This window comes from Octopus bimaculoides, chromosome 20 (assembly GCF_046866305.1).
Source record: "Octopus bimaculoides isolate indiv1 chromosome 20, ASM4686630v1, whole genome shotgun sequence".
Taxonomy (NCBI): Eukaryota; Metazoa; Mollusca; class Cephalopoda; order Octopoda; family Octopodidae; genus Octopus; species Octopus bimaculoides.
In genome coordinates, this window is record NC_142947.1 from 28,386,767 (window position 1) to 28,405,889 (window position 19,123).

The window sequence follows — 19,123 nt, forward strand, 5'->3', positions numbered from 1 at the left end:
CCTTCGTGTATATGTATGTGTATATATATATGTGTGTGTCTGTGTATGTATCTGTATGTGTGTGTATGTGTATGTATATATGTATGTATGTGTATGGGTATGTGTGCATGTGTATGTATGTGTGGGGGGGTGTATGTATGTTTGTAAGTATATATATATACATATATTTATATATATATGTGTGTATATGTGTACAAATCTACGTATATGTAAGCATGTATAATTGTGTATGTATTTGTATGTATGTATGTATGTGCATACGTGTGTTTGCGTATGTATTCATATATCATCATCATCATCATCATCATCGTTTAACGTCCGCTTTCCATGCTAGCATGGGTTGGACGATTTGACTGAGGACTGGTGAAACCGGATGGCAACACCAGGCTCCAGTCTAATTTGGCAGAGTTTCTACAGCTGGATGCCCTTCCTAACGCCAATGATATGTATATGTATATACGAATCTGTTTATTTGATTAGGTAATAGGCGTAGATGTATAGCTATGTGTATGTGCATGAATATATTTCTATTTATACATGTGTGTATATGTAGATGGATACATGTGTGTATATGGGGACACGCACACATGTGTATATTTGTATATGCGTAGGTACGTATGTGCATATGTATAAATGTGGACGTATGAGTGTGTGTATATATATAGGTGTGTATGTATATGTATATATGTGTGTGTGTGTGTATATATGTGTATATATATATGTATACATATGTATATACGGGTGCACATGTGTATGTATGTGTATATGCGCATATATGTATGTATATGTGTGTGTGTGTGTATCAGTATGCATGTATATGTGTGTGTTTGTGTATGTGTATTTATGTATGCATGTACGCTCTTACACATTGATTGGTATGTATTGTCCAACCCACTATCCGGCAGCATCCAATTCTCTAACGGTTTTTTTCAAATGAATCACGTCATAACCTTATCCATCTATTGTTTTCATAATCGGTCATAATGTCTTACGTTTAAGATGATTCCCATGCTTTCCCTGATGAGAAGGTTACAATTTTAATATCAAAGATCTCTATGGATCACACAGGTTGTAATCCTTTGAAACATATGTAGGAATAAAGTATGCAATTATAACATGCGTTTTCTCCAATCCTTAAATTCTTAAATATACTCAAATACCCAAAATTTCAAGGAGTTCCTGCCTTAAAAACAGGAGCTAACCACAGTTATTTTGTGTTCTTTGCTACATTGGTTTCTATTAACCCATTTATTCTATCAGAAGAATTTTTATTCATTAAGATAGAAGAAATACACATAATTATATATATATATATATATATATATATATATATATATATATATATATATATATATAAATATATGTATATATATATAATTATGATAATAATATTAGGGATAAAAATCCAAATTTACAGGGAAAAATTCAATTTCATTTAATTTATCAAAATTAAAATTAAATGAAATTTAACAATATATAATATATAAATATATAATTTAGAGAAAAAACCCACAATTATTGAATTCATCCACGAAAAACCACTATCACATATAGAAAAATTTAATAAGTAAATACACTAAAAAGACCTATAATAAAAACAAAAAAAGTACAAAGTAATAAATATTAAAATAATAAAAATGACTACACATGTTTCATAACCACATTTACAAATAGAAAATAAAATAAAAATTATATTGATTCAAAATAAATGGATCGAAAATCAATTCTATTCAAAAATATAGCTAATCTTCAGGTCAAAATACAATAATAATAATAATAATAATAATAATAATAAAATGAATGTATATATATCAACTAACAATAAATATCAAATGAATTTATATAAAAATACTTATTTTACCAATAAATAAAAGAAAAACATTTAACAATATTACTGAAAATAAATACAATACTTATCTTATCGAAGCTTTAGTTTAAACTAAAATTTTAAATGTTATACTATTAACTTAACGTTTATTAGAATTAAGTCGCATGAAAATATGGCGTAAAGAAAAGTAATAGAATAAAGAGATATATAAATATGTATGTAAGTTTTCTTTATAAAATCAAAATGTATTTTAGTTTTAATCATAATAATCTTATTATTGATATTGTTATATTTATTATTTATATTATTAAATTTATTATTATCATTAAATGAATTAAATTTAATCCTATTATTTTATCCATTACAATTATGTTTATGTTTTTTATTATCATAATACCTATTATTCTTACCATTATTAACTAAGTAGACCTTATCATAATTCTTAATGTTATGTTTATCATAAAAAATAAATGGATCATTAATATTATACTTCTTGATAAAGAATTGAATATTATTAGTATGATGATGATGATGATGATGATGATCCTGCCTCATGAAGGGCTTCATTGTAATAAGGTGCATGTTTTTCAAAAATCTCAAAATTAGAAGAAAGTGATGATATTCTCTTACCTATATTATATGTTAACGATTTCTTAATTGAGAGTGGATGATTACTATTAGCATTAATATATCTAATGTTTTCATTAATTTTATGGAATGGTTGGGTTTTACTTGAATCGGGTGCCCCCATTGGTATATCAAAATAGTTCCTAGTATCCTTCCTAGCCCACAACTTGTTATTATATTTAATCAACAATTTCCTAGCCATAATAAACGTTAAGTTAATAGTATAACGTTTAAAATTTTAGTTTAAAGTAAAGCTTCGATAAGATAAATATTACATTTATTTTCAGTAATATTGTTAAATGTTTTTCTTTTATTTATTGGTAAAATGAGTATTTTTATATAAATTCATTTGATATTTATTGTTAGTCGATATATATACATTCATTTTATTATTATTATTGTATTTTGACCTGAAGATTAGCTATATTTTTGAATAGAATTGATTTTTGATCGATTTTGAATCAATTTGATTTTTATTTTATTTTCTATTTGAAAATGTGGTTATGAAACACGTGTAGTCATTTTTATTATTTTAATATTTATTACTTTGTACCTTTTGTTTTTTATTATAGGTCTTTTTAGTGTATTTACTTATTAAATTTTTCTATATGTGATAGTGGTTTTTCATGGATGAATTCAATAACTGTGGTTTTTTTCTCTAAATTATATATATCTTTCACTAATATATATTAGTGAAGAACATAATCAGCAAAAAAGCTGAAAGAACAATGTTTCTTGGACAAAATCTCTTGTAAAATTTATTCTGCACTATGTTACAAATACACCCTTGTCATCGAAAAAGCCATGATGAAGATATTTTCCATTAAAAACTTCTAACCAACAATGCTAATATTCAACAGTTGTGACATAAAATTAAATAATATATCAAATGACAAGAAAACTAAGAATGAAAGGTAACAAGCAAGGAAAAACAGCAATAATAATCTATGTTTAGACCTTACTTTATGATTGGCTGCTACTTGTGCCCTTAGGTCACTGAGGTTGTGCTGTAAATTTCGAGTACCACTGCTGCCTGAGTATTTTGCTGGAAGCATTAAAGCTTCAGTGACAGCTACAAGAAGAGAGAAAAATAAATGAAACAGTAGAATCTGAGGTAAGTAATAATGGTTCAGCTTCAGCAAATAGTAAGAAGAAAATGTTTGTGAAGTGAAATTAATTATTTTGGCATAATTAAGACAAGAATTCTGTTTTATATATCAATATCATCATCATTTAATGTCCGTTTTCTATGCTGGTATGGATTGGACAGCTTGAATTGAAACTGGTAAGATGGGGAGCTGCACCAAGTTCAAATCTAATCTGGCATGGTTTTTATGGCTGGATGCCCTTTCTGGCACTAACCACTCCAAGAATGTAGTGGGTGCTTTTTACGTGGCAGTTATGTAACACCAACAAAGGCCACAAATACAATCTCACTTGGTGTGACAGGTTTTCTCAAGCACGGTATATTGCCAAAGGTGTCAGTCACTTGTCACTACCTCTGTGAGGCCCAATGTTTAAACAGTTCTTTTTATGTGCCAGTTATGTGACGCTGGCATTGGCTACAACTACGATTTCACTTGGCTTGACGAGTCTACTCAAGCATGGCATATTGCCAAATGGTTTTTACATACCAGTTACAGAACACTGGTAGTGGCCACAACTATGATTTCATTTGGCTTGACAGGTCTTCTCAAGCACAGCATATCGCCAAAGGTCTCGGTCACTTGTGATTGCCTCCATGACGCCAAATGTTTAAAGATCATGCTTCACCATCTTGTCCCATGCCTTCCCACATGTACCACTTCCAGAGGTTCCCTCCACCATTAGAGTTTGGCACAACTGTCCTCATTCATATGCATCACATGACGATATCAGTACAGTTATCTCTCTTGCGCACCGCATCTAATGGCTCTTATGCCCAACTGAAGATGCTTACAATCTGTTGTGCATGCACACTGACATTACACATCCAGTACTTCATTTCTTTCAAGCCTACACATGTCTTTGGCAGTCACAGCCCATGTTTCACTGCTGCAGAGCATGGCTGTTTGCACACAGGCATCTTACAATCTGCCTTTCACTCTGAGAGAGAGGCCCTTTATTACCAACAGTGATAGGAGCTCTCTGAACTTTACCCAACCCATTCTTATTCTAGTAGCTACACTCTTGGAGCCTTCACTTCTACTACTGACTTAGTCACCGAAGTAACGGAAGCTATCAACTACTTCTAGTTTTTTTCCCCTAGCATATATATATATATCTATATCTATATATATAAATGAATAGAAAATGGAGATATATATATGTTATATATATATATATCTCCATTTTCTATTCATTTTTATAAATTTATACACATGTATATATACACATGTAATTTGTAAGGATTTCTCTGCAAAATTGGCTATTTAACAGTGGAGCCAGTGAAAGATTGGGTGATTTTATCCCCATTTTCCATATATATATATATATATATATATATATATATATATATATATATATATATATATATGTATGTATGTATGTATGTATGTATATGCATACACCAGAATAAGCACATAAATATGAAACAAGGTGGAAAAAATAGCACTGGAATACTGGAGGTAGAGTAATATGCTTTATTAAAAAAGTATATATATATCATCATCATCATCATCATCGTCGTTTAACGTCCGCTTTCCGTGCTAGCATGGGTTGGACGATTTGACTGAGGACTGGTGAAACCGGATGGCAACACCAGGCTCCAATCTAAATTTAGCAGAGTTTCTACAGCTGGATGCCCTTCCTAACGCCAACCACTCAGAGAGTATATATATATATATACAGTAAAGGCTATTTGCCAACATAATGTGGCTGTACTGGAAGGGATGACTGTTACTGTTGTTTAACCCCAGGAAACATTGTTTCCTGCTGGCTATATGACACAATACCTGTGTCCTTATATTGTCATATTGATGTTCCCTGGGGCTAAACAACAGTAACAATCGTCCCTTCCGAGACAGCCACATTATGTTGGTAAATAGCCTTTACATTAAAGAATTGTTACTGAATATCTCTCTTTGAGAGATTTAGAAATAATAATGTTTACTCTTTACTCTTTTACTTGTTTCAGTCATTTGACTGTGGCCATGCTGGAGCACCGCCTTTAATCGAGCAAATCGACCCCAGGACTTATTCTTTGGAAGCCTAGTACTTATTCTATCAGTCTCTTTTGCCGAACCGCTAAGTTAGAGGGACGTAAACACACCAGCATTGGTTGTCAAGTGATGTTGGGGGGACAAACAGAGACACACAAACATATACACACACACACAAAAATATAAGGCGGCGAGCTGGCAGAAACGTTAGCACGCTGGGCGAAATGCTTAGCGGTATTTCGTCTGCCACTACGTTCTGAGTTCAAATTTCGCCGAGGTCGACTTTGCCTTTCATCCTTTCGGGGTCAATTAAATAAGTACCAGTTATGCACTGGGGGCGATATAATCGACTTAATCCATTTGTCTGTCCTTGTTTGTCCCCTCTGTGTGTAACCCCTTGTGGGTAGTAAAGAAATAACACATACACACATACATATATATATATATATATACACACATATATATACACACATACATATATATATATATATATATATATATATATATATATATATATATACACATATATACGACAGGCTACTTTCAGTTTCCGTCTACCAAATCCACTCACAAGGCTTTGGTCGGCTCGAGGCTGTTGGATGACTTTCGGTCAACTCTGTATATACAGGGTGTTCCAAAAGTCACTGATCATCATCATCGTCATCGTTTAACGTCCGCTTTCCATGCTAGCATGGGTTGGATGATTTGACTGAGGACTGGTGAACCAGATGGCTACACTAGGCTCCAATCTGATTTGGCAGAGAGTCTACAGCTGGATGCCCTTTCTAACACCAACCACTCTGAGAGTGTAGTGGGTGCTTTTATGTGCCACCGGCACGAAGACCAGTCAGGCGGTACTGGCAATGGCCATGCTCAATATGGTGTATTTTATGTGCCACATGCACAGGAGCCAGTCCAGCAGCACTGGCATCGATCTCGCTCGAATGTCATTTCACGTGCCACCAGCACAAGTGCCAGGAAGGCGAGGCTGGTAACAATCACACTCAGATGGTGCTATTTACGGCACAGAAGCCAGACAGCTGCTCTGGCAACGATCACGCTTGAACGGTGCTCTTAGCGCTCCACTGGTACAGGTGCCACCACAATTTCACTTTCGCTTGTCCCAACAGGTCTTCGCAAGCCGAGTTTAGTGTCCAGTGAAGGAGACGTTGGCATGGGTGCCAGTTGTCGAATTTAGTTTGATTTCGATTTCACTTGCCTCAACAGGTCTTCGCAAGTGGAGTCGAGAGTCCAATGAAGGAAAGGTACGCATAAGTGGGATGGCTACATCCCTGGCAGAGGCCTTGGATTTTGGTTTCACTTGGCTTGCCGGGTCTTCTCACGCACAGCATATTTCCGGGTTTCAATTTGTAATAACTTCTTAACTTTTCAAATAAATGCATGAAATTTTCATACAATATAAAGGACATAATGGAAATTTATATGCACAAGTTAAATTTTGCAACACCGCTACATCACATATGAAAAATGACATCACTTAAATGGCAACCATGTTCAGCTTTGCACACTCGTGCTCTTTCCAAAACTTGCACCATAACACCCTTAAGAGTTTTAGACCCCATTTCTCTAATTTCTCTATTGATGTTCTCCTTCAGTTGCACCAGGGTCTCCGGTTTGTTGACGTAAACCCTTTATTTCAGGTGTCCATGATTGAGACCTTTCTGCACCAGGCTATTCAAATTAGACCTCACACATGGTTCCAGCAAGGGAAACAATGCAGTTGCTATGGCAGTGCTTTAGAGAGAGAATAATCTCCTGCTACGGCGATGTCAACTGGCCTTTGCATTCTCCAGGCTTGACTAGCCCGGATTTTTTCTTGTGGGGATACCTGAAAGAGAGGGTTTATGTCAACAAACCAGAGACCCTAGTGCATCAATAGAGAGATCAGAAACTCTTGAGGGTGTTATGGTACAAGTTTTTGAAAGACCACAGGCATGCGAAGCTGAAAATGGCTGCCATTTAAGTTATGTCATTTTTAATATGTGAGTTAGGGGTGTTGACAAATATGACCGGTGCATATTAATTTCCATAATGTCCTTTATATTGCATCAACATTTCATGCATTTATTTGTAAGGTTAATGAAGTTATTAAAAATTGAAACAAATATATATATTGTTGTGTATGGATGAGTCATATTGTCTCAATGACTTATTATCTAACACATTCACTGGTTCAATTTCCACTCATTTATTATTTGTTTATATATTTATTATTTATATTTTTTCTTTCAAAATTTTTCTGGCTTTTGCAACCCTGACAATAGATGTTGACTCCGTCCGTTATTGGAGCTGCATATACTTATCATCATCATTTATATCCTCTTTTCTATGCTGGCATAGTTTGAGAAGAACAGATGAGTCGCCAGAAGGATGTACTAGATTCTACGTTTGCTTTGACATGGTTTCTATGGTTGGCTACCCTTCCCAATGCCAACCTTTTTACAGAGTGTACTGTGTGCCTATATATATAATATATATATATATATATATATATACCCAATGACTGGTGTAGCAGCAGCATAGTCAACTGCTACAAAGGTAAAGGGGACGCTGATGCTATATTTCTGGTAAGACAGCTTCAGGAGAAATATCTAGCCAAGGATAAACCTCTGTACCTGGCTTTCGTTGACATGGAGAAAGCCTTTGACAGGGTGCCCCAATCCCTTATCTGGTGGTCAATGAGGAAACTAGGGATAGAAGAATGTTTAGTGAGAGCTGTGCGAGCCATGTACAGAGATGCTGTCAGTAAGGTGAGGGTTGGCAACGAGTACAGTGAAGAATTCCAGGTAGAGGTAGGGGTCCACCAAGATTCAGACCTCAGCACCCTCCTATTTATCATAGTCCTCCAGGCAATAACAGAGGAATTCAAGACAGGATGCCCCTGGGAGCTCCTCTATGCTGATGACCTTGCGCTAATTGCTGAGTCACAAAGCAAAATTGTGATGGCACCTGTACCAGTGGAGCGCTAGTAGCACCATCGGAGCGTGATCGTTGCCAGAGCAGCTGTCTGGCTTCCGTGCCAGTGGCACGTAAATAACACCATTTGAGTGTGATCATTACCAGCATCACCTTACTGGCACTTGTGCTGGTGGCATGTGAAAAGACATTCGAGCGAGGTCGTCACCAGTGCCACTGGACTGGCTCCTGTGCAGGTGGCACGTAAAATACACCATTTTGAGCGTGGCCGTTGCCAGTACTGCCTGACTGGTCTTCGTGCCGGTGTCACATAAAAGCACCCACTACACACTCGGAATAGTTGGCGTTAAGAAGGGCATCCAGCTGTAGAAACTCTGCCAAATCAGATTGGAGCCTGGTGTAGCCATCTGGTTCGCCAGTCCTCAGTCAAATCGCCCAACCCATGCTAGCATGGAAAGCGGATGTTAAACGATGATCATGATAATGATGATGAAATATATATATATATATATATATATATATATATATATATATATATGGGAGAATTTACAAAAAAAACAACAACAAACAAGGACAGGTGGTGTAAACAACAAAAGGATGTATTAGTTTAACGCTCGGGTATACAGAAAGTCTTTAACATTTCGAGCTACGCTCTTCAACAGAAAGAATATGGAGAAAACAAGGAGAAAAACACGGAGAAGAATTTATTGAATTTCTCAGTGTGGAGCAACTGAGGATTTTAAAAAATCAGAATTGTTGTTATTGGCCAAGCATTACAATCTGGAGGAGGCTAAGTCTACCATGAAAAAGAAAGAGCTTTTCAAAATGGTTTTGGAACATTTAGTTGATGAAGAAATTTTCGAAGATTCGGCTTTGTCATTGTTGAAACCAGAGAAAACAGAAGAGTTTGAGTTGAGGAAATTAGAATTTCAAAAAGTAATAAGGGAAATGGAAATTCAAAAAGAATTAAAATTGAAAGAAATGGAATTACAGAATAGAAAGTTGGACACTACTCGTGGTCAGACAGATTTCGATGTAGCGAAAAATATTAGACTTGTGCCTCCATTTAGTAAAGAAGATATTAATAAATTTTTCCTTCATTTTGAAAAGGTGGCAATAAATTTGAGATGGCCTGTAGAGCATTGGACAATGTTAATACAAAGTGTTTTAAAAGGCAGTGCTCAGGAAGTCTATTCGGCTTTATCGAACGAAGCAAGTTTGAGTTATGAGGTGGTCAAACAGGCTATTCTAAAAGCTTATGAACTGGTCCCTGAGGCATATAGACAAAAATTCAGGCAGTCCAAGAAAAGAAGTGAGGATACCTATGTAGAATTTGCTAGAGAGAAGGAGAATTTGTTTGATAGGTGGTGTGTGTCAAAAGAAGTTGGGGAAGATTTTCACAAATTGAGGCAGCTTATATTATTAGAGGAGTTCAAACAGTGTGTTCATATTGATATTAGGACTTATTTGGAAGAGCAGAGAGTAGAACAGTTACAAGAAGCAGCTAGTTTAGCAGAGGATTACTCTATTACTCATGAGTTCAAGCTGTATGGTTATTGTCATCCGGATAATTTCGAGGTAGGTTGGACAAGTAAAATAATTTATTCAGCTCGGTCAGGTTCGAATCTTAACAAGTCCAATGGTTCCGAGTTAAGAAAGTCAACCAGTCCTTTTGTTTCTAAATCTGATTCAAATTTTCATTCAACAATTATTTGTAGATATTGTAGAAAGTCAGGCCATTTGATTTCTGAGTGGAAAAAGCTCAAGTTAAAAAATCAATCACAACCCTTTCCACACGCTTTTGTGAATATCAAGTCTCAGCCTATTTCCGATATTATTAACAATGAGGAGGGGTACTTGCCTTTTATTTCAAAAGGGTTTATCTCACTTAAGGGTGATAAGTCCACATTACGACCCATCACTATTTTTAGGGACACGGGTGCACTCCAGTCTCTAGTGTTGGAAGGTACTCTTCCTTTCTTGGACGTGTCGTCTGCTAACTCTGATGTTTTATTAGAGGGTATTAGTGGAATTTCAAGTGCACCTCTTCATTTTGTTGATTTGCAGTCAGAGATTTTGTGTCTGGTTTGGTGAAAGTTGGTGTTAAGAAAACTCTCCCAGTTTCAGGTGTAGACTTGATTATTGGAAATGATTTAGCAGGGTCCAAGGTTTTGTCTGATCCCGCTTGAACTTGCTAGACCATGTGTCTACTTTTCGAAACCGACCTTCCAAAGCTACTGAGGTTGCCAGAGAACATTTGAAGAAATCACAGGACAAAACAAAAGCCATTTATGAAAAAAACTGTAAAGCCCGAAATTTCAGTTGTGGTGACAGGTCTAGAAGCGTACCATTAAAAGCCATACTCATGGGTTCTCCAGTTTTGATAGCACCAGATTTTGGGAAACCATTTAAGCTTTCTATTGATGCAAGCGACGCTGGTGTTGGTGGTGTTCTGTTACAATCAGATGCAAAGGGTGTTGATCATCCTGTTGGTTATTACTCAACGAAATTTGACCAACACCAGCGAAATTATTCAACCATTGAGAAAGAAACCCTTGCTTTGTTATTGTCATATATTTGGGAACCACCATGTATCCCAATGAAGTGTTCACCGACCACAATCCGCTGACCTTTCTGCACAAGACGAAGAACAAAAATCAGAGATTAATGAGATGGAGTTTATCTTTGCAAGAATTTAATCTCAATATTCAGCATATTAGAGGTAAAGACAATGTCATTGCGGGTGCATTATCTCGAGTCAATCTCCTAAATTTGTAAATAAGAAAGTTTTCACCGAGTTCAACTTTCTTCCTTTAAGGGGGGTGGGGTGTTATGTATACCGATAAGATAATGAAGAGTGAGAACTTACCCTATATTTTCCGAAGGTGGCGAGATAAACATTTGTCAACGACCGTTTGGCAGAAGTGAAATAACGTCGGTACGAATAACCAAATATATATACAGGAAGTTAGCATAGTACGAGACAGGTAACCTCGTTCACTTCCTGTTAACGAGCAAGGCAGGTAATCTCGTACTTCCTGTTAAAAAGGGGAGTGGGGAAGACAGCTAGAACTTGGCGCGGATAGAGCCAGAACGAGACGGAGCTGCATACGGGTCGGACCGTTCACCACCTACCTTGAAACCATTGAGACTGGACATAATCTCCATATATGAACATTTACTTCCCTATTTGAACACTTTGTTGTTGTGATCAGAAGTTTACCCCTTTTTCTTACATTATTAATTTGTCTGATCGCAACAATATATATATATATATATATATAATGACGGGCTTCTTTTAGATTCTGCCTACCAAATCCACTCACAAGGCTTTGGTCGGCCCGAGACTATAGTAGAAGATACTAGCCCAAGGTGCCATGCAGTGGGACTGAACCCGGAACCGTGTGGTTGGTAAGCAAGCTACTTACCACACAGCCACTCCTGTGCCTATAGAAACGTCTTGTTTTCTTTTCCGTTTGTTTTCCTGTCTTGTTTTCTGTCCGCCACTACATTCCTCCATGGTACAGTTTAATTTGCGTATACAAATTTAATTTGTGATCCATGGGAAGAGCCATTTTAACGATGCGTCCTGCCCTACTCTTCGAAACGCCTGTGTTAGAATGGGGGTAGCTGATGAGGGAAAATGTTCTCTATGTGGCCTGTGTGTATTCTGTACTCTGGTTATTATTATTTTTTTGTCTACATTTTGTTTGCAATGTCCTGTACCCAGATATGCACCTATATATACAGGTAGACGTAGGTATGCACATACCGGTACGTATATATGCATATACTCATTTATTATTTGTTTTACATGATTGAATGCCTGCGTCATTCCTTGTAAGTAGTTTTGAACTTTATATTTTCTGACGCGACTCTAGAAGGTAGAAGGAAAGAATAGTCTTAAAGCAAGTTAATCTTTGACTTTGTATGTATCACTTTCTCTCTCTCTCTCTCTCTCTCTCCCTCTTTTACTCTTACTCTGTATATTATATGTTGAGCGTGTGATCGATGTGTAAGAACGCCGGTACAGGTAGAAGGGAAGAAATATACAAGTTGCTAGAAACAACAGCCAAATCTCCCTTAAATCACACAAAGTAAACGGAATTTAAAAAATCTAATTACTGCACTGGAAAGTTCACGACGAGAAAATTCCATTAATGTAAAAATTTTTACGAAAAAGTGGAAAATGTGGATTTCTATAAACTTTTAAAAAGGCTTCACACAGATACACAACTTCAGCTTTATATGTTAAGATGGGCAACACACACATACACTAAATAAAAAAAATTGACAGGTATTTGTATGTATGTGTGTATTAATGTGTATTCTATGTCTCATATATATGGTAGTAAGTAAATGTGTTTTAAGAAAGATATTCAAAAAATTCAGTTTGTAGGGAATAAATGTTTGACTGTCGATCGTATTTGGAAGAGACTGACAGATATTTGTATGTATGTGTTTATTTGTATGTATATGTGTATTTGTAGGTATGTATGTATGAGTGTGTATTCAAAAACATCTATATTTACACTTTAAAGTTGGTTTTCACACACAACCCTGTTCTGCAGAATCAGTGTAGCGACGGGAGGTTTGTGCCCATTTCTACGTTCTGAGTTCAAATTCCGCCGAAGTCGACTTTGCCTTTCATCCTTTCGGGGTCTAAAAAATAAGTACCAGTTGAACACAGGGGTCGACATAATCGACTATTCTCCACCTGCCCCAAGCCACCTTTGTGGGAAAAATTTAAAAAAAAAAAAAAAAAAAAAAATAATAATAATAATAATAATGACCTCTGCCAATCAAACTCCCAACCCAAAGTGTTTTAAAAAAGATTGTGAAATTTTCATATTTAATACCGGCACGATTTTCACTACAGTGTTAGGGTTAGGGTTAGGTTGGTAATGGTGTGGGTGTTAATCTCAAGATTTACGAAAAGATTTTCAAAAAAACTCAGTTGGTAGGGAATAAATGTTTGTTGATCGTATTTGAAAAAGATGTCTCGCTATTTTATTTTTGTTGTTATCATGGTGAAGGACGGAGTTAGAAATGGAAAGTAAACTTACAATTAGAATGAGGTCATTGGTAACCATAGGTACATATATATGTGTGTGTATTTACGCATGATTGGTAGTGTGTCTGTTTATTTGACTCTCACTCCTTTTCCTTCGTTTCTTTGTCTTTTTTCTTGAATCGTTCGTAAACGTTCATGAGAGAAAGTATCAATTGAAATGATTTGTAACAGGAGTAGAAATAGTTAAGTAGATTGTTTTAGAGGGTGAAAGTGATTTTGTATGTAGTTTTAGTATCTGTCATTACAGTATCGAAATGTGATTGTTTCAGTTTTGATATGGAAATAGTTTTCTTTTAATGTCAGTGTTTCTCCTTCCTTTCTTTTTGTATTTGTTGTTGGATTGTTCGTAAAGGTTCATAAGAGAAAGTAGGAGTTGAAAGAATTTGTAAAAGTATTAGAAAGAGGAAATAATATTTTATTAGAGGGGAAAATGTTAATTTTTGTAGTTTTATGGATTTTATTCGTAATTCGGAATTATTTTGACTGAAAAAATGACGTTGTGACCTCACTTATTGTATTTAGAATATTAATTGCGATTCTTTAATCCAAGAAATTTGGAATTGTGTAAATGTATGAATTTTAAACATATACACACACACACACACACAGAAAAATCTGCCTTTTATAGATAAGATATATATATCCACACATATATACATATATATATATATACATATATATATATATACACATGCACACATATATATACTTACACATATGTACATATATATAAATAAACACACACATGTATATATACACACACACAATATATATATATATATATATATATATATATATATATATATATGAAGGAGCACACTGTCGGTTACGACGACGGGGGTCCCAGCTGATCCGATCAATGGAACAGCCTGCTCATGAAATTAAACTGCAAGTGTCTGAGCAATCCACAGACACGTGTACTCCTAATGTAGTTCTCAGGGAGACTCAGCATGACACATAGTGTGACAAGATTGGCCCTTTGAAATACAGGTACTACTCATTTTTGCCAGCTGAGTGAACTGGAGCAATGTAAAATAAAGTGCCTTGCTCAAGGATACAATGCGTCACCGGGAATCAAACTCATGACCTTACGACCATGAGCCGAATGCCCTAACCACTAAGCCATGCACCTATATATATATATATATATATATATATATATATATATATATATATATATATATATATAGGAAAATGAAAAAAAGCCAGAATGCTGAACTGGAAGCATAATTTAATAAAGATTTTTTCTAACCGGTTTTCATTGCGAAGAAGCAAATTATCAAGAAGAAGGAGAATGAAAATGCTTTTTTACAAAGAAGTACAAAATGAAGAAAATAATATATAAAACAATAATATATAAAAAAATAAATATACCCATACATTATATTGTCTTTGACCTTTTGTAGTTCAATAGTAGTTCATGTATAAATTGGTAGGAAAAATAAGGATGCATGAGGGTTGAGAGTTTTGTCAGGTTTAAAAAAAGGGTTAAAAGTTTGTGTTAAGCAGGAAATGTGGTGTCAAAACAGGAAGTGTGTGTAAGGGGAGACAAGTGTTTTTAGTTGGAGTTATGAACTCTTTTTTTCCAAACAGGAAGTTTGTGTCTGTTCATAGAGAAATAAGGTTACTGAGGGGTGTGTGTGTTAAGAAATGGTTGGAATTTCTCTACTTTTATAAAACAAAATTTTACAAAATATATAGTATCTGTTAATAGTCTTAGCAAAAAGCTCACAGGTGAGTTTTTGTATATATATATATATATATATATATATGTGTCTCTTAAAAGATAGAGCTCAAAATCAATGCATTGAAGATACTTTATTGCAGCAACAATTATAATAACAGAAACAACCACAATAAGCCAAACCTATGCACATTTCAATAGGGTATCCCGGATAAATAAACCACATCATAAGATGTCTCGTAAAATATTGTAACATATTACAACATATTACAAATTGCTGGATACTCCATCTCTTCAGGGTCGCAATCTTTTAAGAGACACACACACACATATATACAGCATTTCTTTAACAAACACACTTTTAGTCTGCAATGTCATTAGAGTTTTAGATTGAATGCCTTGCAGTATTTGTTCCAACTTTTGGCACACTGAGTTTAAATCATATTAAGGCCAACTTTGCCTTTCCTCCTTTTAGAATTGATGAAAAAGTACCAAGTGGTGAACTGTGAGAATGTTAGAGTGGATGCGTTGCAGTATTTGTTCTGGCTCTTTGTGTTCTGAATTCATACCTTGTCATGGCCTACATGTATGGTAAACTTAAACTGTCAAGGAAAGAGCAAATAGTGCAAGATATACACAAAGAACAATGGTGGAAAAAATATTAGGAAATAAGCTTGTTGGTGATGTATCAGAATTGGAAAGAAAGAGAAAAAGTGACCTTATGAATGATTATAAGTGTGACAGAAGAAAAAATATGGTATTAAGGACTGAATGTTGTAATTGAAGAACTAAAACAGTGCTTTTGGCAAAGGTTTTCTTCCTGTGGCCTATTCCAAAATGACCGTAAGAAATTTTATCAAGAAATAAGAGTTATGCTAGAAGCAGAGGAAAGTCATATATTTTGGAGTGAGATATGACATAAAGAAGAACATGTATAATGCTGAGGCTGAGTGGCTAATAAATTTGAAGGAGTTTGTTTCTTGTCCAACAGCAAGAAATTAAAAGTGAAAAAGAGAATGCACAAAAAATAACGAGGAAGATGAATAGTAAGACCCAATGGTGTTCACAGATATTGGATAAAGAAGCTGACAGGATGCCATAAAAGAATAGTAGAACAGCTTAATGAACTAATTGACGGGAACAAAGAGATTCCTGATTGGATGACTATTGAACAGACAGTACAGTATTTGAAGGATGCTTCAAAAGGAAATGCTGTGGATAATTACAGACCCAGTGCTCCAGCCACATCATGAAGGCTCCATTAGAGTCCTCCAAAGTGAAGGTGTCCACAACCCTTGTCACAGCCTCCTTCATCTCTTCAATGTCTGTAAAACAACTGCTTCTGAGGATCTCCTTCAGCTTGGGGAACAACCAAAAGTCACAGGGAACAAGATCTGGACTGTAGAGAGAGTGAGGGACAATGTCAGAGGGAAGGTTCAGTCAGTGAATGGCATGCTTAGTCAAAGGTGACCTGTGATTAAACAACTATGGTACATACCTTTTTCTTGAAATTTTCCTCCAGAAACAAGTTTGAAAGATTTGAAAACAGCTCCTTCTTGATCTATAGAAGTGGAATGTGGTGGCATTGAACCAGGAGTGATGCCTCCTATGTCAGCATGGTGTCCTCGGCTAGCAACATAGAAGACAGGTTGGTTTTCATCAGGGTAGAACACCTGAAGTTAATACAATGGTTGAATTAAGATGTAGTATAGTGTAGGCCTCAGAGAGTGTGGATGTGGCACTGCACTGTTAGCAGGATACAAGACCTAAGGTTTTGGTTGACTGTATAAAATAGCAGACTATAAACGTTTCTGTCTCAATCAGCTGATGAACAATTATATAAAAAGCTGATAATACAAAACTTTTAGGTGCAGTTATATAATCCTATTTACAAGACAAACATATCTAACATAATACATTTCTAACAAATGGTTGTTATTGAGTACTTCTATGTTTTTCAATCATAAAATAAATTATGATAATATATGTTTGTTCAAAACTGATGATATATTCTGTCACTACACAGTTTCTCACTTGATGTGATCTTTCAGAAGACATTCCATAAAAGATCACCAGCTCTGAACAAATAAAACTCTTTAACATGTATATTCAGTACTTTTTCTCTTGTTTGTTAAGCCAAAAATGCATGCAGAGGATTGGGCAGATAAATTGAGACTACTTTCAAAATATATCTCTTAATAAATATCATGAATTAAGAGCTAATATTTTACATGAAACTATATAAACTTTACATTTTGTTACAGATTGTGAGAGATTGTACAAACATTAGGGAATCAATACAGTGAAACATCATTGATGAAATGAGATGTGCCAGACACAGTCCTCATTACATCATTGGTGGTACAGTATACCATACTCTGATTAAAGTTAAGGCTATAGGAGAGGTTCTCTTTTTTCTCACAGCACCTGCAATAATTGCAGGTATATTTTCACCTTTTAGGCTGGTTTAAAATGATTTATTGCATCAAATCCACTCACTAGCATGACTGAAACTGGACCCCACCCCTTAAAAAAGGGAAAAAAGTGGTGTTAGGAGGACAATAGCTAGGGTCATTAAGAATGACTTAAGTATAAATTCATATGGTCACAAGCATCAAAGCATTCCAACAACCCATTTTAAAGTGATCATGGCCCTAATGCATCTCAATTAACTAAAGCTCATGGGAGAGAAAGTGAGAGTCTTTGGCAACCAAAAGAATTTCATAGTTTATCAATTATCACAAACTCAGGGTTATTGAATTTGATCCTTCTGATGATTCTATCCTTACATTTATCTAAGTAACATGCTTTGAAACTTTTTAACATAAACAGTCTCAATTTCATTGTCTGACTATAAGTGTTTGCATGGATTTGTTTGGGTAAACTCTTCCAGGCAAGCCTCAACATAGCATCCAATGATTGAAACATGTATGTATGTGTATATATATATATATATATATATATATATACATACACACACATACATACATATGAGTTATTAGCGAGGGATTATCAATCCAGGCAAAATACTTCATAAGCTCTCTTTTGGCACACCAGGCTAACAATATTGTTTATATTAGTTAAGAACTCTAAATATTCTTATGGCAGGGTCTGAGGATATAGCTCATCACCATTCTATAATGTAAATCTGTGGTTGTGCTCCAGTCAAACTGGTTTTTACACAGAGTGATATACAAGACAAGATATAAATAATGGTTATTACATATTTTTCCTTTATGGGAAAAAATTTGGCTTACAGCTGTTTCCAGTAGTCATTATAGGTTCATTACTGATAAGTTAACGCTACTTTTATCAGGCTCTGACAAAAGTAACATGAATTGTTTAGGTTGTTCAACTTTTCTTAACTGATCAATAGACCAATTGAATAAACCTATCAGTAATGAACCTATAATGATGAATGGAGCCAAATTTACTCCAATAATGGAAAAAATATGTAATAACTATTATTTATACCTTGTCTTAATATACATATATATACACACACACACATATGCATGCACACCTCTTGTTGGGACCACTAGCACTATTATTATCTCTCTTTCATTCAACCTTTTTTTTTATTATTATTTCCCGCTCTTTCAACCTCTTTTTTTCCAATTATTCACCATGCTGGACTGCTGAACACTACACATTTTCTCATTCTAAATCTGTTTATTTGCTCTTATTCCTTTCTGTTGAAGAGCATAGGCTCAAAATGTCAAAAACATTTTCATTTTTTCTGAGCATCAAACTAATACACTTGCTTGTTGTTCATATACCTGTCTTCGTCTTTTGCTTTTCTATAAATTTCAACTATATATATATATTTTCTC

General features: G+C 35.0%; 1 protein-coding gene across 3 annotated transcripts in view; it reads right to left on the reverse strand.

Annotated features, from left to right (window-relative positions):
* The window catches only part of LOC106867745 (5-oxoprolinase), a 267,840-nt gene that overhangs the window by 83,306 nt on the left and 165,411 nt on the right, over positions 1–19,123 (reverse strand). For all 3 annotated transcript variants that reach the window (XR_008266373.2, XM_089338272.1, XM_052975150.2), the window contains 2 exons: positions 16,789–16,963; positions 3,418–3,527 (listed from right to left, as the gene is read on the reverse strand). Coding sequence is in view for 2 of the 3 variants with exons in the window: in XM_089338272.1 (XP_089194398.1) it covers positions 3,418–3,527; positions 16,789–16,963 (285 nt within the window). In the remaining variant the exon portion in view is untranslated. The remainder of the gene's footprint in view (positions 1–3,417; positions 3,528–16,788; positions 16,964–19,123) is intronic.